At 55.5% G+C, this 24,861-nt stretch overlaps 1 protein-coding gene and 2 non-coding genes across 3 annotated transcripts; 2 read left to right on the forward strand and 1 right to left on the reverse strand.

Annotated features, from left to right (window-relative positions):
• The first annotated feature begins 4,436 nt into the window (after window positions 1-4,436).
• On the forward strand, window positions 4,437-4,518 carry TRNAS-GCU (transfer RNA serine (anticodon GCU)). The gene has a single exon. It is a non-coding gene; the product is annotated as a tRNA-Ser (tRNA).
• Window positions 4,519-12,184: 7,666 nt separating this feature from the next.
• LOC141968015 (beta-keratin-related protein-like) lies at window positions 12,185-14,787 on the reverse strand. The gene is made up of 2 exons (XM_074922350.1): window positions 14,701-14,787; window positions 12,185-12,535 (listed from the first exon to the last, which is right to left on the reverse strand). Exons 1-2 carry the CDS (start codon window positions 14,785-14,787, stop codon window positions 12,185-12,187), a joined length of 438 nt encoding a protein of 145 aa, XP_074778451.1.
• Window positions 14,788-19,783: 4,996 nt separating this feature from the next.
• Window positions 19,784-19,865, forward strand: TRNAS-GCU (transfer RNA serine (anticodon GCU)). The gene has a single exon. It is a non-coding gene; the product is annotated as a tRNA-Ser (tRNA).
• Window positions 19,866-24,861: the final 4,996 nt, after the last annotated feature.

Raw genomic sequence — 24,861 nt, forward strand, 5'->3', positions numbered from 1 at the left:
TGCCAATCCATCCCTGAGCCAGGGAAAACAAGCCAGACCCTCTGGGTCAGTGACCTGAACAAGCCAGTGGGCAATGATGCAAAGGTGAGTGTTGTTTGGGAAGACTGCACCGAAGCAAACAGGTCCACGTGGTGATGGCTCGCTTTCAGGCCTGAGTCAGCAGGCTCCTTCATTGCTCTCCAGGGCCGTTGCTTCTCCTCAGGAGAGTAATGAGTAAAGTCCTGGCAGGCAAGGCAAGGGCTGTGCAGTTCCCAGAGGAGACACTCTGGCCTTTCCCGACTGAGGACAACAGCTGAACTGCTGGGCTCCCTTTGCACGGTGTGCATCACCGAGGCCCGAGGGGAGCAGACGTCTGCTACCGAGTACCCTGAGCCACCCCAGCAACGGCCTCCGTATCCCCATCCCTGCACACAACGGGGTTTTGGTCCAGAGCGCAGGAGGGCCTTGTTTGACCATCACCTTCCAAACACTCTGGGGATCTGAGCCTCCTGCGTTCTCTGTCCCCCAGCAGAACAAGCATCCTGCAGGGGCTTGGCTGTGCTCTGAGCAACTCCATTGGTGACAGGCACTGGTGTTGCTCAGGGTCGGTGTCAGCCTGTCAAAGAGAGACCCTTCTGAGTGGCCTTCAGGCGTGCCCCACAGGCAAAGTCCTATGTAAGTGGGGCCGTGTTCCGCAGGAGGGTCAGGACGTGTACAGCACCTACTCATGGCCTGAATCCGCTGCAAGGCTTCACCAGCAACTGGAATGAGACCTCAAACGAGCATTGGTCTGGGGAAGAAACGTAATTGCTATCAACAAAATCACGTCAGTGCTACCCAGGATGAAAAGGCAGCCACGCATTTCAGGCAAAGGAGGCATGTCTTTCATCTACCAGCAGAGGTGTGAGAAGCCCAGATTGCTGTTTCTCAACATGCTTCATGTTTGTGGCATTTTTCAAGCTCCCCTGGGGCTCTGGGCTGCAGTATAAAAGCTTGCCCAACTGCCAGCTCCTCTGTCATCTCCTCGTGCCTTCCTCTGCTCTGTGAAGTTGGTAAGTGTCACTTCATTTTGCCTCTTGTCTCCTTGGTTGGCAGGACAGATTTTGTGGAGAGGGCTGTATTCACACTTCAGCAATGCTCCTTTTGGACTCTTGGCATGATGACAAGCTTCCACAGGAGAGCTAGTCCCACCACAGATGTCTGTCTTCTTCCGTAGTGGCTGCTGTCTTCAGGAGCCCGGTTGTGTTCTACTCAGACATGTCCCCTCCTGAAAGAAGTGGGTGAGAGGAGCCTGACCTGACAAGACCCCTCAAGGGGTCTTGAGGGTGGGGCAGGGACAAGGAGACCCCTTTGTCTGAGTGAACAAATTGATGCTTGTACAAGGGCTGATGGATGATCAGGTAGTACAGAGCCTGATGTCAGGAAGAGGGAGCCTCTTGGTCTGCAGTAGACAATCTTTCCCTGACTAAGGCCACAGCACCAAGGCTACGCTCTACCCATCTGGAAAACCTGGCATCCATTTCCTCATAGCGGGAGGGGGCTTACTGAGGACTCTCTCTGGGGCACCTTCCCTACCAAATTTCCAGGGCTGAGCAGAAGGATTGTTGGGAAATATCCTCACAGCCTGAAGACTTCCCCTTGGTAATGGAGCCACCACAGGTAGCAGAGGGCCTCCATGGGGCAGGCATGCTTGGGCGTGGCAAGGCCAGCTGAGGTATAGCCTGTAGAAGGAGCCTGACTTGGACAGGGGCAGTTTCCTTAAGTTTGGATGGACCCTCTCGGATCACCCTTCAATTACAAGCAAATGCCCAATGCAGGCCCACCAAAATACCCAGAAATGCCCTCTCTGCAGACACTGGAGGTCCATCAACTGTTGGCTCATGCCACTGCTTCTGCCTTTGAGAACGTTTACCAAGTGGGAGCCTGCCTTTCAGGGGGGCGTTGAAAGTGACTCAGGCCAGGTTAGCCCGGGTGCCTGTGGATGAGACATCCCAGGCGGGTGAGAGAAGAGGTCTTCACATACGGCAGGGTGTGACCAGGCAGCGGGGAGGTTAAGGCGCCAGAGAGAGTGGTGCCTTGTGGGGTTCTGCCAAAAGCACAGCAGGGCACCACTGCGGGCCTGCCGGACGGACACAGGTTTCTTGATTCGGGCCCCACCACAAATCGCTATCCACTGAGCAGAGAGCCATTGTTTTTTTCTCAGAGGAGCCAAGCTGGGCGTCTGAAAGGTCCCGGCAGCTAATGCCCTCTGCTCCCTCCCGGTCTTGCAGGGTCGCCTCCCTCTGCGAGACATGTCGTGCTACAGCCCGTGCCTGCCAGCCACCTGCGGCCCAACCCCGCTTGCCAACAGCTGCAACGAGCCCTGCGTCATCCGGTGTGCCGACTCCAGCGTTGCGATCCAGCCCTCGCCAGTGGTGGTGACGCTGCCGGGCCCAATCCTCAGCTCCTTCCCTCAGAGCACAGCCGTGGGATCCAGCGCATCGGCTGCCGTGGGGAGCTCCCTCAGCGCTGCCAGTGTGCCCATCGCTTCTGGGGGCTCCCTGGGGCTGGGTGGCTTTGGGTGGTCCGGTCTGGGCCGCGGGCTCTGTGGGCCTCTGGGACGGGGCAATCTCTTATGCTGAAGCCCGTGGTCGAGCACCAGGGGCCTGGAGGAAAGACCAGGAGCCAGCCCTGAGGGAGCGGCCTTCAGTCTCTTCCCAACGCAGTCTCTCTCTTTCCCCCTCTTCCTCTGCTTTATCTTACGCTCCCCATCAAACACCCCCACCTTCCTTCCGTGGCAATGGGTCTCGGGCATACGTGGCTGCCAGAGCCTTGAGGGGCAATGGCACAGGAAACATCCCTGGCGTGGAGATTTTCCTTCCCATGGCAGCACTTCTCTGACCTTTCCTCGGCCTCCAACATGCATTGCTTGAGCTCTCGCCTTTTCCGTTTTCCTTTGATTTTCTCATTAAAGACATTGGACATCACAGCTTTGCTAGAGAGATGTGTTTCATTCTCCCTTCTTCTCCAGTCCCAACCAGCTGACTGTCCAAGAGAGCTCCTCCCTTGCTACAGCTACGGATTTTTCCGTAGGTCCCGCGTTTCGGCCCTGACGTCCCATAGCAATGGAGACAAGGCCAGCTTGGCGGGAGGGAGAGCTCTTCTGGAAGGAGCCCCATTACGCATCAGCACTCCTCGAAAGCCACAACACAAAGCATGAAGGGAGCCCAAATTTTCTGTTCTATGTCCCTGTGCTGTATAGGTTACAGCAGGGACTCAACAGACTGCTGGATTAATGAGAGCCAGTGGTGGCCCTGGCTGCTTTGTTAGAAAAGCCTTTGTTAAGAACCCAGAAAGCGAATCGCAGGAATTTTTCACATCCCCCTCATGCAGTGCCAGCGCTGTGGGGAAGGAGCACGCCAGAGCATTGCGTTTCCCTGCTGCCATGGGCTCCTGACCCGGAGGCAATCCTGAATCTGACAGTCCCTCCTTGTTCACATGTCTCCACTATTGCAGGCCCAGGGGGTTGGATGGTTCTGGAGAAACCATGCAGAGTGACCAGGGTGCAAGCGGCTCTGGTGCCAGCCCCCAAGGCTGTGCACTGCTCCCCTTTATCAAGGACAGGAATTAAGCAGGTCGAGGAGAAAGAGAGGTTCCCAGGGCCCTGCCTTCGGTGTCCATCCCGTGGTGCACAATGCTATGCCCACCTTCCTGTTATCCACCAGGGACAGCGAGGCTGGCTTCTGCACCAGTTCCCTCAACCCAGGGTCTGACCTTCAAGGTACAGAGAAGTCTGGGCTCAGGGGACCAGCGCAGCGGTTTACGCTCTCTGCAGCACCACAGCTCTGGCAGGTGAAAAGGGGAGTTGTGTGCAGTGGGGACAGTGCCCCTCAGCTCCCTCATTGCTCCTGACTGTTAGCTGTGCTGGGAGAGAAGCAGCCTGTGATGAGAGCCTGGGTGAGCACCAGGGGGAACAGCACAGGAGAAGCCACAGGCAAGCCTGAGGCACCTGCTCTGTCCTGGTTCAAAGTCCAGCAGTCAAGTGTGAGTGACCCCTGTCCTTAGGAGCTGGTGGTATGCTTCCAGAATGTGAGGGGAAGGTGGCTGGTGACAAATTAACCTCCAAGTCAGGCTCAACTCCTTTGCGGGCACTGAGCCACGCTGGGGCCGCTGTCCCGTGTTCCTTCCCAGGAAGAAGCGTGGAGCTCTGCTCTCCAGACGTTTGCTGATGTGAATGCTGGGACCTATTGGCCAGAGGTCCCCAGAGCTCAGCCCAGCTCTCGGGAGAGTGGACCCGTCCCAAGAGGCAAAAGCTGTAGGCTGGCTCCTTCTCTCCCATGGCAAACAGTGTAAGAAGGTGTAAGCGTCGGGAGCAGGGGCAGGAGCTGGAGCTGGAGCGGGAACAAGAGCAGCAGGAGCAGCAAGATCAGGAGCGGTGGCAGCGGCAGCGGCAGCGGCAGCAGCAGCAGCAGCATGCGGACGAGGTGGCCGAGTGGTCAAGGCGATGGACTGCTAATCCATTGTGCTCTGCACGCGTGGGTTCGAATCCCATCCTCGTCGGTCAGCCCAACAGTGGTCAAAGTCGATGAGTGTGAGGAGCTCGATGTGTGCCCCCCAAGGAAGCCTCTGTTTTGAGATGAGAGCTGACTGAATGGAACTAGCAAGCTTTTGAGGTGTCTCAGGACACACCTTCAACCTCTTCTGTCTCCACATAGGCGAGAGGAACAGGAAAGGAAAGAAGCAAGCGCCGGGGAACTCACAGGACCATCAGCCTCCCCTCAGTCCCTGGGACGATGATGGAGCAAAACATCCTGGAAGTAGTTTCTGAAACTAGCGTCGTCATCTAAACACAGCCGGCAGCCAGGCACCACGCAGACACTCACTCACCCTCCCCTGCCCAGGGGATGGAGGAGAAACTGGAGGGGTAAAAGTAAGGAGACTTGCAGGTTTAATAGTTGGGGAAAAAAAGAAAAAAAAAAAAAAGACTCCTAATACTACTACTGATATTAGGAAATACAAACAGGTAATGCACAATGCAATTGCTCACCACCCACTGACTGACACCTGGCCCGTCTCGGCTGGGTTCAGCTTGGCTGCAGTCTCACTCTCTGCACTTTTCCCCGCTGTCCACGTGGCGCCCATAACCTCTTGCCCTGTCGGCTCCCATGGTCGCAATCCCGAAAGCGAGAGAACCCTCCTCCTTCCCGGCCGCCCCTCCTTTACATACTGAGCAAGGCTTCACATGATATGGAATATTCCATTTACCAATCCGGGTCCAGCATTCTGGCTGTGCTCCACCCAAAGCTCAAGAAAAATTAACTCTATCCCAGCTGAAACCAGGACAGTCTCCACCTCTTATTCCATACCACTTGCATTATGCTCAGGTTCCCAGTACATCCTAAAGTAACCAGCATCCCTTTCCCTGGTCTCAGATGTCTACACACAGACATCGCTCTCTTAGTCTATGGGCCATCCTTCCAAAACGTGTACTGAGTTCATTCATGTGGCAGGAGGGTGGCGTGTAGTCTGCGAGAGTTGGAGCTCATAGCTGATGTGTCTGGCGCGGGCCATGCTCACAGTCTGCGTGTGGGTCGATCTCGAGGATGTCGCTGGGCACCAGTTGCTGAAATCAGGCCTGACTCTATCAAAGTTCATCTCTTTTTTTTTTATTAATGTGATGCCATCAGTATCATATGTATCAACCATAGCGATGACGCTATGCAATAACAGGGTTATTCGACAGTTAACATCGTACAGTTCAGTTCATCGTCTGTTTTCACATAAAACCCGATCCCCTTGAGGCACACATTGGACTTCCCCGTCCTTCCACATTAGCCACCATGTGCACCCTTGGGCAAAACTAATCCCACGCACGGGTTTACCCTTAGCCGAAGCAGGAATAACCCAGACCGTCTGCCCAGGCATGTTTTTAATGCACACTGCAGGGGCTTTATCCCCATCTACAGTACAAAGAAGGTTTGACTGAGCAGGGCCAGACTGGTTGGCAGATCCTCTAGTACTGACTAACCAGGTGGATTTTGCTAAGTGCATGTACCAGTGTTTGAAAATTCCACCCCCCCATTGCTCTCTGTAGTTTTTAGCAACCCACTGCACCGCTCAGTTTTCCCAGAGGCTGGTGCAGGACAGGGGATGTGATACACCCACCCAATGCCATGCTCTTTGGGCTAAGTGTCTATGAAGATTAGTTTGGAAATGAGTCCCATTATCTGATGCAGTTCTCTCTGGGGTGCCATGCCACCACAAGACTTGCTTCTCAAGGCCTAAAATAGTGTTCCGGGCAGCGGTGTGGGGCACGGCACACGTTTACAACCGTCCGGTGGCTGCTTCCACCGTTGCGAGCACATAGCCTTTGCCACGCTGAGTTTGTGTGAGCGGGATACAATCAATCTGCCAGGCCAACCCGTATTTAGATTTTAGCCATCATCCCCCATGCCAAAGGGGTTTTAACTGTTTGGCTTGCTTGACTGCACACGTCTCACACCGTGAATGGAAAACCTGTGCAGTGCTGTCCATGGTTAAGATTTCCCTCGGTCACGAGCCCATCTATACGTTGCATCCCTTCCCTGAGGGCCTGAGGAGTCATGGGCCTGGTGAGCCATAAATTTTTCATCCTTGCTTTGCCAGTCCAGATCCACTTGAGCCACCTTAATCTTAGCAGCTTGTTCCACCTGTTGGTCGTTCTGTTGTTCTTCAGTGGCCCGGCTCTTGGGTACGTGAACACCCACACCACGTACTTTCACCACCAAGTTCTCCACCCCAGCAGCAATATCTCACCATCATTCAGCAGCCCAGCACCGGCAGTCGGGGTGCCAGGAGGAGCTGTGCTTCAGTGCCAACCACTTCTGAAGCAGCTCGAACCCCTTTGCATGCTGCCAATATCTCTTTTCCAGTTGGAGGATAGCGGGCTTCAGATCCTCTATATCCCCAACTCTAAATCCCCAGGGGTCAACCCCCACTCGAATCGGGCCCTGGTGCTCTCTGCCCGAGGCTCCAGGTAAGGCCATTCTTCCCGGCTGTGGCGTAGAGCACATTCTTGACATCTTGTCCTGTTCAAAATGGCCCAAGGGCTACTGCATGAACTGTTTCCCCTTTAATTTGTTCTGAGTCTTGTTGTTGCTCAGGATCCCATTTAAAATAATTCTTTTTCCGGGTCACGTGATAGAGAGGCCTTACGGTCTGACTGCGATTTGGAATACGCAGTCTCTAGAAACCCACTACGCCTAAGAAAGCTTGCGTTTCCTTTTTATCTGTCGGTGGGCACATAACCGCTACTTTATCAGCCACCTCCATCGGAATCTGACAATGTCCATCTTGCCATTTCATTCCTGAAAACTGAATCTCCTGTGCAGGTCCCTTGGCCTTACCCCGCTCTATGGCAAAACCAGCTCTCAGAAGGGTTTGGACTATTTCCTCCCCTTTCTCAAAAACTTCTTCTGCTGTACTACCCCATGCAATGATGTCATCAAGGCATTGCAGGTATTTTGGGGCTTCACCCTCTTCCAGTGCAGGCTGGATCAGTCCATGGCAAATGGTGGAGCTGTGATTCTGCCCCTGGGGCAGCTGACTGGCAGGTGCATTGGACACCCCTCCAGGTGAAAGCAAGCTGTGGCCTTCACTCTGCTGACAGAGGGATGGAGAAGAACGCTTTAGCAATACCAGTCGTGGCCTACACTTGGCTGCCTTCGACTCTAGTTTGTATTGAAGCTCTAGCATATCTGGCATGGCAGCGCTCAGCGGTGGCATGACTTCATTCAGGCCACAATAGTCTAGTGTCAGTCTCCACTCTCCATTAGACTTTCACTCTGGCCATATGAGGCTGTTAAAGGGGGAGCGAGTCTTGTTGATCACTCCTTGGCTCTCTAGGTTATGGACAGGAGTTATGGAGTCTCGGTTGGTGCGATACCGTTGTCGGCGCACTGTTGTAGGAGCGATTGGCACCCGATGTTCTTTGACCCTCAGCAATCCCACAACAGAGGGGTCCTCTGAAAGACTCGGCAACGCAGACAGCTGTTTGACTTCCTCTGTCTCCAAGGCAGCTATACCGAAAGCCCACCGATACCCTTTTTGGTCCTTAAAATACCCTCTTCTGAGATAATCTATACCAAGAACGCGTGTAGCTTCTGGGACAGTCACAGTGGGGTGCTTTTGCCACTCATTCGCAGTTAGGCTCACCTTTGCCTCCAACACAATCAGCTCTTGAGACCCCTCCTGACATACCAGTGGGTATGCCCCTTTAAAATGGGATGGCATCAGGGTGCATTGGGCACCAGTGCCCACTAGAGCCTTATACTGCTGGCGGTCAGATGTGCCAGGCCATCGAATCCACACGGGCCAATAAACTCAATTGTTCCTGTCCTCCACCTGGCTGGAGGTAAGGCCCCTCTAACGTTTGTCATGGTATACACTACCGACGAATGGGTTAGAGCTGGAGCAGGAGCAGGAACAGGAGCAGCAAGAGCAGGTGCAGCAAGAGCAGGCGCAGCAAGAGCAGGAGCAGTGGCAGCACCAGTGGCAGCGGCAGCGGCAGGAGCAGCAGGAAGAGCAGGACAAGCAGCAGCAGGAGCGGTGGCAGCGGCAGCCAAGTGCTCCAGCAGGGTCAACTTGAACTGGTTGCTTAGGACATCGTCCCACTGGGTTTTGAGTATCTCCAAGGACAGGGACTCCACAACCTCTCCGGGCAACCTGGTCTGCTGTTTGACCCCCCTTGCCTTGAGCTGGGACTTCATGTGTTTCAATTTGTGCCCACTGCCTCTTGCGCTGCCAGTTGATACTGCTGAGAAGAGAGTCTGCCTCCCTCTTCATGCCCTTCCATCAGGTATGGGAAGAACCCCAGCTCCCACAGCCTCCCCCCAAACTTCAGACACACCAAGCCCTTGACCGGCTTTGTGACAAAGCAGGGAAGACCCTGTGTGGAGGCAGGAGTAGCCAGCAGCCAGCCATGCCACCAAGGGATGTGCTGTCCTGCATGGTCAGGAGCAACTTGGCAGTGGTCAGGGGACAGGAATGATCCTGCATGGTTATGAAAGACACAGAGGTGGCCGGAGCCTCTTCCTGCCCACACAGCCACCCCTCCCTTACACACTCTTGCACTTCTGCCTCTCTGGCCACCTGCCTCCCTCTCCCAATCCCTGGACATCTCCTTGGGATATCTCTTCTCCACGATCGTGGACACCTTGCTCTTCCCACCCTGCTCTCCTCTGGGTGCACTTCCCAGTAGTTTTGCACTTCCAAGTATGCCTCGTGGCTCCTGGAGATCAGCCCCTGTGAGCAGCGTGCCTGGACACGGCAGCATGCAAACAAGATGTGAGGAGAAGAGCCTGGGGTTTGGCCAAGGGGCACAGAGCTCAGAATGCTGCTGACCCCACCCCTCTACCCATGCCCCCACCAGCCCCACATATCCCTACGGCCTGGGAGGCAGGTAAAGGGGACCACTGCCCCCATTGCCAGCCCAGCTGGGTCTGAATCCAGAGGGAGAGTCTCTGGGAGATGAGAAAGGGGCTGGCTGCTGTGGAGAGCTCAGCTTCTTCATAGGCACCGTAATCTCACCTGGATCCATCTCAGCCTCAGAGAAGAGAAGCAGAGCAGAACTCTTGCTCATCGACAGGGGAGCTTGGCGGTTTGGAGAGCCCAGAAGGATCCCTTTCTGTTCAGTGGCTGCTGAACACAGGAACCCAGCAGAGTTCAGACTCAGGCTGCCGCAGCTCCATGGCCCCTGGCCCAGCCATCAGCGAGGCTGAGCATGCTTCCCAGGAGGCACACACACGCACAAATCCATGTGTACGACCCATCTAACACATGGCCAACCACACCGATCAACCCAGGCAGAAACACTCAGCGCTCAACAAAGGACACCGAGAGCCTCGTCCAGGTCCCCCTTCTGGCTGATCACCATGAAGACTGTGAGTGGGACAAAATTACACACTTGTACAATGCGGATCACTCCAGCATCTGGGCTGAGACACCCTGTCCACCCTGTAGCTGGTCCCTGGCTCCGGTGGGCCTGGTGATGTGGTTTAACCTGAGACGGCAACTAAGCACCACACAGCCGCTCACTCACTGCCCGCACTAGTGGGATGGGTGAGAGGCTTGGAAGGGTAAAAGTCCCGGCTTGAGATAAAGACAGATTAATAGTTAAAGCAAAAGACACGTATGCAAGCAGAGCAAAAGAAGGAATTCATTCGCTCCTTCCCACCGAGAGGCTGGTATGTCCAGGAAAGCAGGGCTCCATCACGGTTACTTGGGAAGACAAACGCCATAACTCCAAACATTCCCCCCCTTCCTTCTTCTTCCCGCAGGTTCATATGCCGAGCATGACGTCATATGGTATGGAATATCCCTTTGGTCACCTGGGGTCAGCTGTCCCGATTCTGTCCCCTCCCAGCTTTTGGTGAACCCCCAAGCCTACTTGCTGGCAGGCTGGTGCGAGAGGCCTGGGACTCTGTATAAGCACTGATCAGCAATGACAACAACAGCTCTGTATTGTCAAAACCATTTTCAGCACAAATCCCAAACGCAGGCCCCTACCAGCTACTAAGACGAAAATGACCTCTATCCACAAACCAGCACACCTTGACACGCTGGTCGTACAGGCAGCCAGCTCCTCCGGTTCTCTCGGCCCCAGAGGTGTGCACGCAGACACGTAATGGCCCTACGGTGTCTCTTGTGGGTGGCCAGGACCCTCTGGTGCCTCCCGTACCCAACGCCTTCTGTGACCTCACTCCAAGGGGCACACACACCCACACGTGGCTCACAAGCCGCTTTACCCACTCGCTGACTCAGCTGGCTTGATGCTTGAGAGCAGTCACATGCTGACTTGCATATCCTCACACGCTTCACTTGCTGGCACATAATTTCCACTCACCCTGGTCTGTCCAGGGGCCAGCACCCCAGACAAGCAATGCCAATGACCTCTGGTTCTACTCCAGTGACTGGCACCACCGAGACCACAACCACGGCCACCTGTGGTCTGGCTCCAGTTGCTGGTCCCTAGACTTCCAAATGCACACGTGCACACAGATCAGAGAGCCCCTCACCGGGGAAAGTAGTCAGGAATAGAGTTTAAGAAGAAGACAGGACAGGCTGCACTGATCAGAAGCAGGGCACGGCCAGGCAAACATGCGGATCAGCAACCAGTTCTTGAGAGACAGCCATGTTATCCTTTCTCCTCTCTAATTTCCAAAATGCTTCTTCCACCCAGGACCACCCTGAACCCTCCCTTCTTCCACCTCCGCTTCCTCCCACAAAACATGTCATACCGGGTCTCGTCCTGCCCTGGGATGCTCTTCCCCTGCAAGCATCACAGTTTTCCAGTACCTAAAGGCGGCTACAAAGACGACGGAGACTCCCTCTTAACAAAGAGCTACAGGGAGAGAAGAGGCAGCAACCAGGAGAGGTTTCGCCTTCATACAAGGAAGACATATTTTACAGTGAAAACAATCATTCACTACAACTACCTCCCCAGGGACGTCTGAGAGTCCTTGTGCCAGGAGGTTTTCAAGATGCAATTGGACAGGGCACTAGAAAATCTCATCTGGGCTCCCTTTCCTGCAAAAGGTTGGAGTAGGTGATCTTTGGGGGTCCCTAACAATCAGGGCAATTCTATGATTCTGTGGCTATTCAGGCTCCCTTCATGCTTCGTGTTGTGGCTTTCGAGGAGTGCTGATGCGTAATGGGGCTCCTTCCAGAAGAGCTCTCCCTCCCGCCAAGCTGGCCTTGTCTCCATTGCTATGGGACGTCAGGGCCGAAACGCGGGACCTACGGAAAAATCCGTAGCTGTAGCAAGGGAGGAGCTCTCTTGGACAGTCAGCTGGTTGGGACTGGAGAAGAAGGGACAATGAAACACATCTCTCTAGCAAAGCTGTGATGTCCAATGTCTTTAATGAGAAAATCAAAGGAAAACGGAAAAGGCGAGAGCTCAAGCAATGCATGTTGGAGGCCGAGGAAAGGTCAGAGAAGTGCTGCCATGGGAAGGAAAATCTCCACGCCAGGGATGTTTCCTGTGCCATTGCCCCTCAAGGCTCTGGCAGCCACGTATGCCCGAGACCCATTGCCACGGAAGGAAGGTGGGGGTGTTTGATGGGGAGCGTAAGATAAAGCAGAGGAAGAGGGGGAAAGAGAGAGACTGCGTTGGGAAGAGACTGAAGGCCGCTCCCTCAGGGCTGGCTCCTGGTCTTTCCTCCAGGCCCCTGGTGCTCGACCACGGGCTTCAGCATAAGAGATTGCCCCGTCCCAGAGGCCCACAGAGCCCGCGGCCCAGACCGGACCACCCAAAGCCACCCAGCCCCAGGGAGCCCCCAGAAGCGATGGGCACACTGGCAGCGCTGAGGGAGCTCCCCACGGCAGCCGATGCGCTGGATCCCACGGCTGTGCTCTGAGGGAAGGAGCTGAGGATTGGGCCCGGCAGCGTCACCACCACTGGCGAGGGCTGGATCGCAACGCTGGAGTCGGCGCACCGGATGACGCAGGGCTCGTTGCAGCTGTTGGCAAGCGGGGTTGGGCCGCAGGTGGCTGGCAGGCACGGGCTGTAGCACGACATGTCTCGCAGAGGGAGGCGACCCTGCAAGACCGGGAGGGAGCAGAGGGCATTAGCTGCCGGGACCTTTCAGACGCCCAGCTTGGCTCCTCTGAGAAAAAAACAATGGCTCTCTGCTCAGTGGATAGCGATTTGTGGTGGGGCCCGAATCAAGAAACCTGTGTCCGTCCGGCAGGCCCGCAGTGGTGCCCTGCTGTGCTTTTGGCAGAACCCCACAAGGCACCACTCTCTCTGGCGCCTTAACCTCCCCACTGCCTGGTCACACCCTGCCGTATGTGAAGACCTCTTCTCTCACCCGCCTGGGATGTCTCATCCACAGGCACCCGGGCTAACCTGGCCCGAGTCACTTGCAACGCCCCCCTGAAAGGCAGGCTCCCACTTGGTAAACGTTCTCAAAGGCAGAAGCAGTGGCATGAGCCAACAGTTGATGGACCTCCAGTGTCTGCAGAGAGGGCATTTCTGGGTATTTTGGTGGGCCTGCATTGGGCATTTGCTTGTAATTGAAGGGTGATCCGAGAGGGTCCATCCAAACTTAAGGAAACTGCCCCTGTCCAAGTCAGGCTCCTTCTACAGGCTATACCTCAGCTGGCCTTGCCACGCCCAAGCATGCCTGCCCCATGGAGGCCCTCTGCTACCTGTGGTGGCTCCATTACCAAGGGGAAGTCTGCAGGCTGTGAGGATATTTCCCAACAATCCTTCTGCTCAGCCCTGGAAATTTGGTAGGGAAGGTGCCCCAGAGAGAGTCCTCAGTAAGCCCCCTCCCGCTATGAGGAAATGGATGCCAGGTTTTCCAGATGGGTAGAGCGTAGCCTTGGTGCTGTGGCCTTAGTCAGGGAAAGATTGTCTACTGCAGACCAAGAGGCTCCCTCTTCCTGACATCAGGCTCTGTACTACCTGATCATCCATCAGCCCTTGTACAAGCATCAATTTGTTCACTCAGACAAAGGGGTCTCCTTGTCCCTGCCCCACCCTCAAGACCCCTTGAGGGGTCTTGTCAGGTCAGGCTCCTCTCACCCACTTCTTTCAGGAGGGGACATGTCTGAGTAGAACACAACCGGGCTCCTGAAGACAGCAGCCACTACGGAAGAAGACAGACATCTGTGGTGGGACTAGCTCTCCTGTGGAAGCTTGTCATCATGCCAAGAGTCCAAAAGGAGCATTGCTGAAGTGTGAATACAGCCCTCTCCACAAAATCTGTCCTGCCAACCAAGGAGACAAGAGGCAAAATGAAGTGACACTTACCAACTTCACAGAGCAGAGGAAGGCACGAGGAGATGACAGAGGAGCTGGCAGTTGGGCAAGCTTTTATACTGCAGCCCAGAGCCCCAGGGGAGCTTGAAAAATGCCACAAACATGAAGCATGTTGAGAAACAGCAATCTGGGCTTCTCACACCTCTGCTGGTAGATGAAAGACATGCCTCCTTTGCCTGAAATGCGTGGCTGCCTTTTCATCCTGGGTAGCACTGACGTGATTTTGTTGATAGCAATTACGTTTCTTCCCCAGACCAATGCTCGTTTGAGGTCTCATTCCAGTTGCTGGTGAAGCCTTGCAGCGGATTCAGGCCATGAGTAGGTGCTGTACACGTCCTGACCCTCCTGCGGAACACGGCCCCACTTACATAGGACTTTGCCTGTGGGGCACGCCTGAAGGCCACTCAGAAGGGTCTCTCTTTGACAGGCTGACACCGACCCTGAACAACACCAGTGCCTGTCACCAATGGAGTTGCTCAGAGCACAGCCAAGCCCCTGCAGGATGCTTGTTCTGCTGGGGGACAGAGAACGCAGGAGGCTCAGATCCCCAGAGTGTTTGGAAGGTGATGGTCAAACAAGGCCCTCCTGCGCTCTGGACCAAAACCCCGTTGTGTGCAGGGATGGGGATACGGAGGCCGTTGCTGGGGTGGCTCAGGGTACTCGGTAGCAGACGTCTGCTCCCCTCGGGCCTCGGTGATGCACACCGTGCAAAGGGAGCCCAGCAGTTCAGCTGTTGTCCTCAGTCGGGAAAGGCCAGAGTGTCTCCTCTGGGAACTGCACAGCCCTTGCCTTGCCTGCCAGGACTTTACTCATTACTCTCCTGAGGAGAAGCAACGGCCCTGGAGAGCAATGAAGGAGCCTGCTGACTCAGGCCTGAAAGCGAGCCATCACCACGTGGACCTGTTTGCTTCGGTGCAGTCTTCCCAAACAACACTCACCTTTGCATCATTGCCCACCGGCTTGTTCAGGTCACTGACCCAGAGGGTCTGGCTTGTTTTCCCTGGCTCAGGGATGGATTGGCACATTTGGGGCCCTTTAATTGCAAGGTGACACCAGCAGACCACCTTGGAGTCACCTGTGAGTCACCAAATAGTGCTGAGGCGCTGTGAGAGTCCTCAGCTCCACCTCGGTGCAAGTCATCTGTGCACTGGCATCAGGGGATCTGGGGGAAATGGATTCAGATCTGCCGAGGACCCTAGGCACAACCTCGTGTCCACATCCCTGCAGAAATGCAGCTTTTTGTACAGTGTTGTCATGGCAGTTAGCGTCTTGCCCAACCACTTGGTGACTCCTTGAAATCCTGTGTGAAATCTTCCTTGGTGAAATGGCAGCCAAGGGAAGGACAGCACGGACATGCCCTGACGTTTCCACTCCCAGACATCTCTGGAGCATGGACCAAACCGAGGAAAGTTGCCGCCCCGAAGTGTGCGTGGCCTGGGGAGCCTGCTTCTTTATGGACCGGTGTGACAGACCACCAGACTGAGGCTGCAGCCACTGAGTGGCAGCAGATGGTGGTGCTCCCTGCTACCCTACGAGACACAGAGGAGACTGTGCCTGCCTGGAGAGGTGTGGCGGGAGCTCAAAGGCCAGGCACGTGTTGCCGGCCCTGAGAGCTGCCTGGAAAAAGGCTCTGCCTGCCTGTGCTGCTTGGGTAGATGGGCCACGCTCTCACCCGGGCGGCCGTGCCGTTTGAGGGAAGGGTCTTAGAAGGGGGACTGTTGTCTTCTCCTGCAAAGTGTTGATGGCTCTGACTCGCTTCTGCCGTCCCTTCCAGCAGGGCCATGCTCTGGGGCTGTTGTGCCATCCTAATGGGATGGGCGACCCAGTGCCGCAGCTCGTAGTGGAAATGTGCCCACTCTGTACAGGCAGAAACAGGTCCCCGGAGTCAGTATGGCACCAGAGTGGGCAGCAACCACCCCTGCCTGTTCCATGTGGAGCTGGAAGTGCACTGACAAAGCAGCCAGTGATGCTCCCTCCTGCAAGTCTCTGAGGCTCTCCGAGGAACTTGCGAGGCGCTCGGTCCCCGGCGTGTCCTCACCTGAAGGGCAGGGAAGAGGTTGACTATATCTTCCAGCGGCCCAAGGCCCTGAGGTTGGCCCTCGGAGATGTGGCCCAGCCCCGCAGAAGAGGCACGGGTTGCCCACAGCAATCACTGCAGGGGAAGATGCCAGCAGGGACCAGGCCTGAGGGAAACTCGCCGCCTGGGACGACCTGCCCTGTGGCTGCTCTCTTCCCGGCCGGGGCACTAACGGACGAGCGCTCAAACTACTGATGAGCACCTGCAAATGCCAAAGGCCGTGGTGGGTAAGCAGAGAAGTTGAGAACAACCTTGCTGCTCCTGCCTCTCTGCTCTGCCTTGTGGCAGCTGAGAGGTCGTGCAGACAGGAGCGTGCGCCAGGACAGACACTCTGCTCCTCACATAGCCTCCTTTGCCCCCAGACAGGAGCGAGACAGAGCCCGCACAGCTCTGCTACAGCTGGCAGTGAGGGCCATCGCTGGGTTGCTCTCCTCCTTGGCCTGCCATCCCGCTTCCACTGCCAGACACGGGAACGGTGGGGAGGCTTTCCTCTACCGCATGAGGAGCCTGGCATTTGCTGCGCCCGAGCAAAGCTGAGGCAGAAGCAGCGGGCACATGCATCCACCTGCCACAGCAGGCACGTGGTAACACCCGAGGGCAGGAAGCGGACAGCACAGGCCCATCCTTGCTCCACAACATGCCTTCTGCTTTGAACTGCAGCCACAAGAGCACTTGTCCTTTCCAGGGCTGGCAAGGTGACCGAAAGCAAAAAGCACCCTCAGTCAAACGCCTGTGAGTAGCCTCCTCAGCCACTGTGACCTTGCGTCCTTGGGGCTGACTACCCACTGTGAGAATGAGAATTCTGAGAAGGAGAAACCATCACACCAGGCCTTAGCTCAGTGCTGAGCCCTCCCATGGCCCTGCAAGGCCTTGGGTTTCTTAGGGTCAGCCTCAGCCCTTCAACAGGAGACCCACGTGAGTGGCCTTCGTCACGAGTGCTCCACTGCTGAAGCCCAGTCTGACAGTGGTAGTCACGTTCCCCAGCAAGGATGTGCACAACCCACACACAGGGCCTGGAGCTACTGAAACCCCTGCCTGAGAAGTGGCATGGGACCTCAAATGACTGGTGCTTTGAGGAGCCAGCAGCTAATGCATCACTGTGCTCTCACCCAATAGGGAAACACAGGCCAGGCCTTTCAGATCAAAGGGACAAGTTCCCCATCTGTGGGTTGTGCTTTGCAAGCCTCAAATTGCTGTTTGTTAACGTGCTTCACAAAGAAGGTGTGTTCCAGGTCTCCCGAGGCGCTGGCTCACCATATAAAAAGCCCGGGCGACTGCAAGCCCTTCCATCCACGTCTGTTCCCCTGCTCTCCACAGTGAACTTGGTAAGTCTGAACTCACTCCTTCTCTTCATGCTGGCAGGATTTCTGCCAACGGGACGGCTTCCCTTCTGTGCGGGGTCCTTCTGATGCGTGGGCCAGGCTGGAAAATACACCGTGCTTCCCTCTTCTGGGAGGAGAGCTGGTGAGGGAAGAGGGAAAGCTTTCTTCCCTCCCGAGGGGGAGTCAGCTGGGCTCTTTTATAGCAGTGGCTCCGCTGAAGACTGAGGCTGGACGACCGGTACCGTCCAACGGGTCACCAGGTGCTTTGTCCCCCATGCATGGCACAGCGACCGGCCTTGGTCACTCTTGACATGGAAAGGAACTTCCCAGGGAGATGTGGCCCTGGCCAGCCGCTGCTTTGTTCTCAGAGGAGCCAAGCTGGGCGTCTGAAAGGTCCCGGCAGCTAATGCCCTCTGCTCCCTCCCGGTCTTGCAGGGTCGCCTCCCTCTGCGAGACATGTCGTGCTACAGCCCGTGCCTGCCAGCCACCTGCGGCCCAACCCCGCTTGCCAACAGCTGCAACGAGCCCTGCGTCATCCGGTGCACCGACTCCAGCGTTGCGATCCAGCCCTCGCCAGTGGTGGTGACGCTGCCGGGCCCAATCCTCAGCTCCTTCCCCCAGAGCACAGCCGTGGGATCCAGCGCATCGGCTGCCGTGGGGAGCTCCCTCAGCGCTGCCAGTGTGCCCATCGCTTCTGGGGGCTCCCTGGGGCTGGGTGGCTTTGGGTGGTCCGGTCTGGGCCGCGGGCTCTGTGGGCCTCTGGGACGGGGCAATCTCTTCTGCTGAAGCCCGTGGTCGAGCACCAGGGGCCTGGAGGAAAGACCAGGAGCCAGCCCTGAGGGAGCGGCCTTCAGTCTCTTCCCAACGCAGTCTCTCTCTTTCCCCCTCTTCCTCTGCTTTATCTTACGCTCCCCATCAAACACCCCCACCTTCCTTCCGTGGCAATGGGTCTCGGGCATACGTGGCTGCCAGAGCCTTGAGGGGCAATGGCACAGGAAACATCCCTGGCGTGGAGATTTTCCTTCCCATGGCAGCACTTCTCTGACCTTTCCTCGGCCTCCAACATGCATTGCTTGAGCTCTCGCCTTTTCCGTTTTCCTTTGATTTTCTCATTAAAGACATTGGACATCACAGCTTTGCTAGAGAGATGTGTTTCATTCTCCCTTCTTCTCCAGTCCCAACCAGCTGACTGTCCAAGAGAGCTCCTCCCTTGCTACAGCTACGGATTTTTCCGTAGGTCCCGCGTTTCGGCCCTGACGTCCCATAGCAATGGAGACAAGGCCAGCTTGGCGGGAGGGAGAGCTCTTCTGGAAGGAGCCCCATTACGCATCAGCACTCCTCGAAAGCCACAACACAAAGCATGAAGGGAGCCCAAATTTTCTGTTCTATGTCCCTGTGCTGTATAGGTTACAGCAGGGACTCAACAGACTGCTGGATTAATGAGAGCCAGTGGTGGCCCTGGCTGCTTTGTTAGAAAAGCCTTTGTTAAGAACCCAGAAAGCGAATCGCAGGAATTTTTCACATCCCCCTCATGCAGTGCCAGCGCTGTGGGGAAGGAGCACGCCAGAGCATTGCGTTTCCCTGCTGCCATGGGCTCCTGACCCGGAGGCAATCCTGAATCTGACAGTCCCTCCTTGTTCACATGTCTCCACTATTGCAGGCCCAGGGGGTTGGATGGTTCTGGAGAAACCATGCAGAGTGACCAGGGTGCAAGCGGCTCTGGTGCCAGCCCCCAAGGCTGTGCACTGCTCCCCTTTATCAAGGACAGGAATTAAGCAGGTCGAGGAGAAAGAGAGGTTCCCAGGGCCCTGCCTTCGGTGTCCATCCCGTGGTGCACAATGCTATGCCCACCTTCCTGTTATCCACCAGGGACAGCGAGGCTGGCTTCTGCACCAGTTCCCTCAACCCAGGGTCTGACCTTCAAGGTACAGAGAAGTCTGGGCTCAGGGGACCAGCGCAGCGGTTTACGCTTTCTGCAGCACCACAGCTCTGGCAGGTGAAAAGGGGAGTTGTGTGCAGTGGGGACAGTGCCCCTCAGCTCCCTCATTGCTCCTGACTGTTAGCTGTGCTGGGAGAGAAGCAGCCTGTGATGAGAGCCTGGGTGAGCACCAGGGGGAACAGCACAGGAGAAGCCACAGGCAAGCCTGAGGCACCTGCTCTGTCCTGGTTCAAAGTCCAGCAGTCAAGTGTGAGTGACCCCTGTCCTTAGGAGCTGGTGGTATGCTTCCAGAATGTGAGGGGAAGGTGGCTGGTGACAAATTAACCTCCAAGTCAGGCTCAACTCCTTTGCGGGCACTGAGCCACGCTGGGGCCGCTGTCCCGTGTTCCTTCCCAGGAAGAAGCGTGGAGCTCTGCTCTCCAGACGTTTGCTGATGTGAATGCTGGGACCTATTGGCCAGAGGTCCCCAGAGCTCAGCCCAGCTCTCGGGAGAGTGGACCCGTCCCAAGAGGCAAAAGCTGTAGGCTGGCTCCTTCTCTCCCATGGCAAACAGTGTAAGAAGGTGTAAGCGTCGGGAGCAGGGGCAGGAGCTGGAGCTGGAGCGGGAACAAGAGCAGCAGGAGCAGCAAGATCAGGAGCGGTGGCAGCGGCAGCGGCAGCGGCAGCAGCAGCAGCAGCATGCGGACGAGGTGGCCGAGTGGTCAAGGCGATGGACTGCTAATCCATTGTGCTCTGCACGCGTGGGTTCGAATCCCATCCTCGTCGGTCAGCCCAACAGTGGTCAAAGTCGATGAGTGTGAGGAGCTCGATGTGTGCCCCCCAAGGAAGCCTCTGTTTTGAGATGAGAGCTGACTGAATGGAACTAGCAAGCTTTTGAGGTGTCTCAGGACACACCTTCAACCTCTTCTGTCTCCACATAGGCGAGAGGAACAGGAAAGGAAAGAAGCAAGCGCTGGGGAACTCACAGGACCATCAGCCTCCCCTCAGTCCCTGGGACGATGATGGAGCAAAACATCCTGGAAGTAGTTTCTGAAACTAGCGTCGTCATCTAAACACAGCCGGCAGCCAGGCACCACGCAGACACTCACTCACCCTCCCCTGCCCAGGGGATGGAGGAGAAACTGGAGGGGTAAAAGTAAGGAGACTTGCAGGTTTAATAGTTGGGGAAAAAAAGAAAAAAAAAAAAAGACTCCTAATACTACTACTGATATTAGGAAATACAAACAGGTAATGCACAATGCAATTGCTCACCACCCACTGACTGACACCTGGCCCGTCTCGGCTGGGTTCAGCTTGGCTGCAGTCTCACTCTCTGCACTTTTCCCTGCTGTCCACGTGGCGCCCATAACCTCTTGCCCTGTCGGCTCCCATGGTCGCAATCCCGAAAGCGAGAGAACCCTCCTCCTTCCCGGCCGCCCCTCCTTTACATACTGAGCAAGGCTTCACATGATATGGAATATTCCATTTACCAATCCGGGTCCAGCATTCTGGCTGTGCTCCACCCAAAGCTCAAGAAAAATTAACTCTATCCCAGCTGAAACCAGGACAGTCTCCACCTCTTATTCCATACCACTTGCATTATGCTCAGGTTCCCAGTACATCCTAAAGTAACCAGCATCCCTTTCCCTGGTCTCAGATGTCTACACACAGACATCGCTCTCTTAGTCTATGGGCCATCCTTCCAAAACGTGTACTGAGTTCATTCATGTGGCAGGAGGGTGGCGTGTAGTCTGCGAGAGTTGGAGCTCATAGCTGATGTGTCTGGCGCGGGCCATGCTCACAGTCTGCGTGTGGGTCGATCTCGAGGATGTCGCTGGGCACCAGTTGCTGAAATCAGGCCTGACTCTATCAAAGTTCATCTCTTTTTTTTTTATTAATGTGATGCCATCAGTATCATATGTATCAACCATAGCGATGACGCTATGCAATAACAGGGTTATTCGACAGTTAACATCGTACAGTTCAGTTCATCGTCTGTTTTCACATAAAACCCGATCCCCTTGAGGCACACATTGGACTTCCCCGTCCTTCCACATTAGCCACCATGTGCACCCTTGGGCAAAACTAATCCCACGCACGGGTTTACCCTTAGCCGAAGCAGGAATAACCCAGACCGTCTGCCCAGGCATGTTTTTAATGCACACTGCAGGGGCTTTATCCCCATCTACAGTACAAAGAAGGTTTGACTGAGCAGGGCCAGACTGGTTGGCAGATCCTCTAGTACTGACTAACCAGGTGGATTTTGCTAAGTGCATGTACCAGTGTTTGAAAATTCCACCCCCCCATTGCTCTCTGTAGTTTTTAGCAACCCACTGCACCGCTCAGTTTTCCCAGAGGCTGGTGCAGGACAGGGGATGTGATACACCCACCCAATGCCATGCTCTTTGGGCTAAGTGTCTATGAAGATTAGTTTGGAAATGAGTCCCATTATCTGATGCAGTTCTCTCTGGGGTGCCATGCCACCACAAGACTTGCTTCTCAAGGCCTAAAATAGTGTTCCGGGCAGCGGTGTGGGGCACGGCACACGTTTACAACCGTCCGGTGGCTGCTTCCACCGTTGCGAGCACATAGCCTTTGCCACGCTGAGTTTGTGTGAGCGGGATACAATCAATCTGCCAGGCCAACCCGTATTTAGATTTTAGCCATCATCCCCCATGCCAAAGGGGTTTTAACTGTTTGGCTTGCTTGACTGCACACGTCTCACACCGTGAATGGAAAACCTGTGCAGTGCTGTCCATGGTTAAGATTTCCCTCGGTCACGAGCCCATCTATACGTTGCATCCCTTCCCTGAGGGCCTGAGGAGTCATGGGCCTGGTGAGCCATAAATTTTTCATCCTTGCTTTGCCAGTCCAGATCCACTTGAGCCACCTTAATCTTAGCAGCTTGTTCCACCTGTTGGTCGTTCTGTTGTTCTTCAGTGGCCCGGCTCTTGGGTACGTGAACACCCACACCACGTACTTTCACCACCAAGTTCTCCACCCCAGCAGCAATATCTCACCATCATTCAGCAGCCCAGCACCGGCAGTCGGGGTGCCAGGAGGAGCTGTGCTTCAGTGCCAACCACTTCTGAAGCAGCTCGAACCCCTTTGCATGCTGCCAATATCTCTTTTCCAGTTGGAGGATAGCGGGCTTCAGATCCTCTATATCCCCAACTCTAAATCCCCAGGGGTCAACCCCCACTCGAATCGGGCCCTGGTGCTCTCTGCCCGAGGCTCCAGGTAAGGCCATTCTTCCCGGCTGTGGCGTAGAGCACATTCTTGACATCTTGTCCTGTTCAAAATGGCCCAAGGGCTACTGCATGAACTGTTTCCCCTTTAATTTGTTCTGAGTCTTGTTGTTGCTCAGGATCCCATTTAAAATAATTCTTTTTCCGGGTCACGTGATAGAGAGGCCTTACGGTCTGACTGCGATTTGGAATACGCAGTCTCTAGAAACCCACTACGCCTAAGAAAGCTTGCGTTTCCTTTTTATCTGTCGGTGGGCACATAACCGCTACTTTATCAGCCACCTCCATCGGAATCTGACAATGTCCATCTTGCCATTTCATTCCTGAAAACTGAATCTCCTGTGCAGGTCCCTTGGCCTTACCCCGCTCTATGGCAAAACCAGCTCTCAGAAGGGTTTGGACTATTTCCTCCCCTTTCTCAAAAACTTCTTCTGCTGTACTACCCCATGCAATGATGTCATCAAGGCATTGCAGGTATTTTGGGGCTTCACCCTCTTCCAGTGCAGGCTGGATCAGTCCATGGCAAATGGTGGAGCTGTGATTCTGCCCCTGGGGCAGCTGACTGGCAGGTGCATTGGACACCCCTCCAGGTGAAAGCAAGCTGTGGCCTTCACTCTGCTGACAGAGGGATGGAGAAGAACGCTTTAGCAATACCAGTCGTGGCCTACACTTGGCTGCCTTCGACTCTAGTTTGTATTGAAGCTCTAGCATATCTGGCATGGCAGCGCTCAGCGGTGGCATGACTTCATTCAGGCCACAATAGTCTAGTGTCAGTCTCCACTCTCCATTAGACTTTCACTCTGGCCATATGAGGCTGTTAAAGGGGGAGCGAGTCTTGTTGATCACTCCTTGGCTCTCTAGGTTATGGACAGGAGTTATGGAGTCTCGGTTGGTGCGATACCGTTGTCGGCGCACTGTTGTAGGAGCGATTGGCACCCGATGTTCTTTGACCCTCAGCAATCCCACAACAGAGGGGTCCTCTGAAAGACTCGGCAACGCAGACAGCTGTTTGACTTCCTCTGTCTCCAAGGCAGCTATACCGAAAGCCCACCGATACCCTTTTTGGTCCTTAAAATACCCTCTTCTGAGATAATCTATACCAAGAACGCGTGTAGCTTCTGGGACAGTCACAGTGGGGTGCTTTTGCCACTCATTCGCAGTTAGGCTCACCTTTGCCTCCAACACAATCAGCTCTTGAGACCCCTCCTGACATACCAGTGGGTATGCCCCTTTAAAATGGGATGGCATCAGGGTGCATTGGGCACCAGTGCCCACTAGAGCCTTATACTGCTGGCGGTCAGATGTGCCAGGCCATCGAATCCACACGGGCCAATAAACTCAATTGTTCCTGTCCTCCACCTGGCTGGAGGTAAGGCCCCTCTAACGTTTGTCATGGTATCCACTACCGACGAATGGGTTAGAGCTGGAGCAGGAGCAGGAACAGGAGCAGCAAGAGCAGGTGCAGCAAGAGCAGGCGCAGCAAGAGCAGGAGCAGTGGCAGCACCAGTGGCAGCGGCAGCGGCAGGAGCAGCAGGAAGAGCAGGACAAGCAGCAGCAGGAGCGGTGGCAGCGGCAGCCAAGTGCTCCAGCAGGGTCAACTTGAACTGGTTGCTTAGGACATCGTCCCACTGGGTTTTGAGTATCTCCAAGGACAGGGACTCCACAACCTCTCCGGGCAACCTGGTCTGCTGTTTGACCCCCCCTTGCCTTGAGCTGGGACTTCATGTGTTTCAATTTGTGCCCACTGCCTCTTGCGCTGCCAGTTGATACTGCTGAGAAGAGAGTCTGCCTCCCTCTTCATGCCCTTCCATCAGGTATGGGAAGAACCCCGGCTCCCACAGCCTCCCCCCAAACTTCAGACACACCAAGCCCTTGACCGGCTTTGTGACAAAGCAGGGAAGACCCTGTGTGGAGGCAGGAGTAGCCAGCAGCCAGCCATGCCACCAAGGGATGTGCTGTCCTGCATGGTCAGGAGCAACTTGGCAGTGGTCAGGGGACAGGAATGATCCTGCATGGTTATGAAAGACACAGAGGTGGCCGGAGCCTCTTCCTGCCCACACAGCCACCCCTCCCTTACACACTCTTGCACTTCTGCCTCTCTGGCCACCTGCCTCCCTCTCCCAATCCCTGGACATCTCCTTGGGATATCTCTTCTCCACGATCGTGGACACCTTGCTCTTCCCACCCTGCTCTCCTCTGGGTGCACTTCCCAGTAGTTTTGCACTTCCAAGTATGCCTCGTGGCTCCTGGAGATCAGCCCCTGTGAGCAGCGTGCCTGGACACGGCAGCATGCAAACAAGATGTGAGGAGAAGAGCCTGGGGTTTGGCCAAGGGGCACAGAGCTCAGAATGCTGCTGACCCCACCCCTCTACCCATGCCCCCACCAGCCCCACATATCCCTACGGCCTGGGAGGCAGGTAAAGGGGACCACTGCCCCCATTGCCAGCCCAGCTGGGTCTGAATCCAGAGGGAGAGTCTCTGGGAGATGAGAAAGGGGCTGGCTGCTGTGGAGAGCTCAGCTTCTTCATAGGCAC

The sequence above is a fragment of the Athene noctua genome, chromosome 18 (genome assembly GCF_965140245.1).
Source record: "Athene noctua chromosome 18, bAthNoc1.hap1.1, whole genome shotgun sequence".
Lineage (NCBI taxonomy): Eukaryota > Metazoa > Chordata > Aves > Strigiformes > Strigidae > Athene > Athene noctua.

What these genes read in the sequence shown, in the direction of transcription:
- LOC141968015 (XM_074922350.1), bottom strand. Translation starts at nt 14,787, where the DNA reads ATGTGCCAATCCATCCCTGAGCCAGGGAAAACAAGCCAGACCCTCTGG. An exon ending in CGGTGGGCAATGATGCAAAG is followed by an intron (nt 12,536 to 14,700) that starts GTGAGTGTTGTT and finishes CCGGTCTTGCAG; the next exon opens with GGTCGCCTCCCTCTGCGAGA.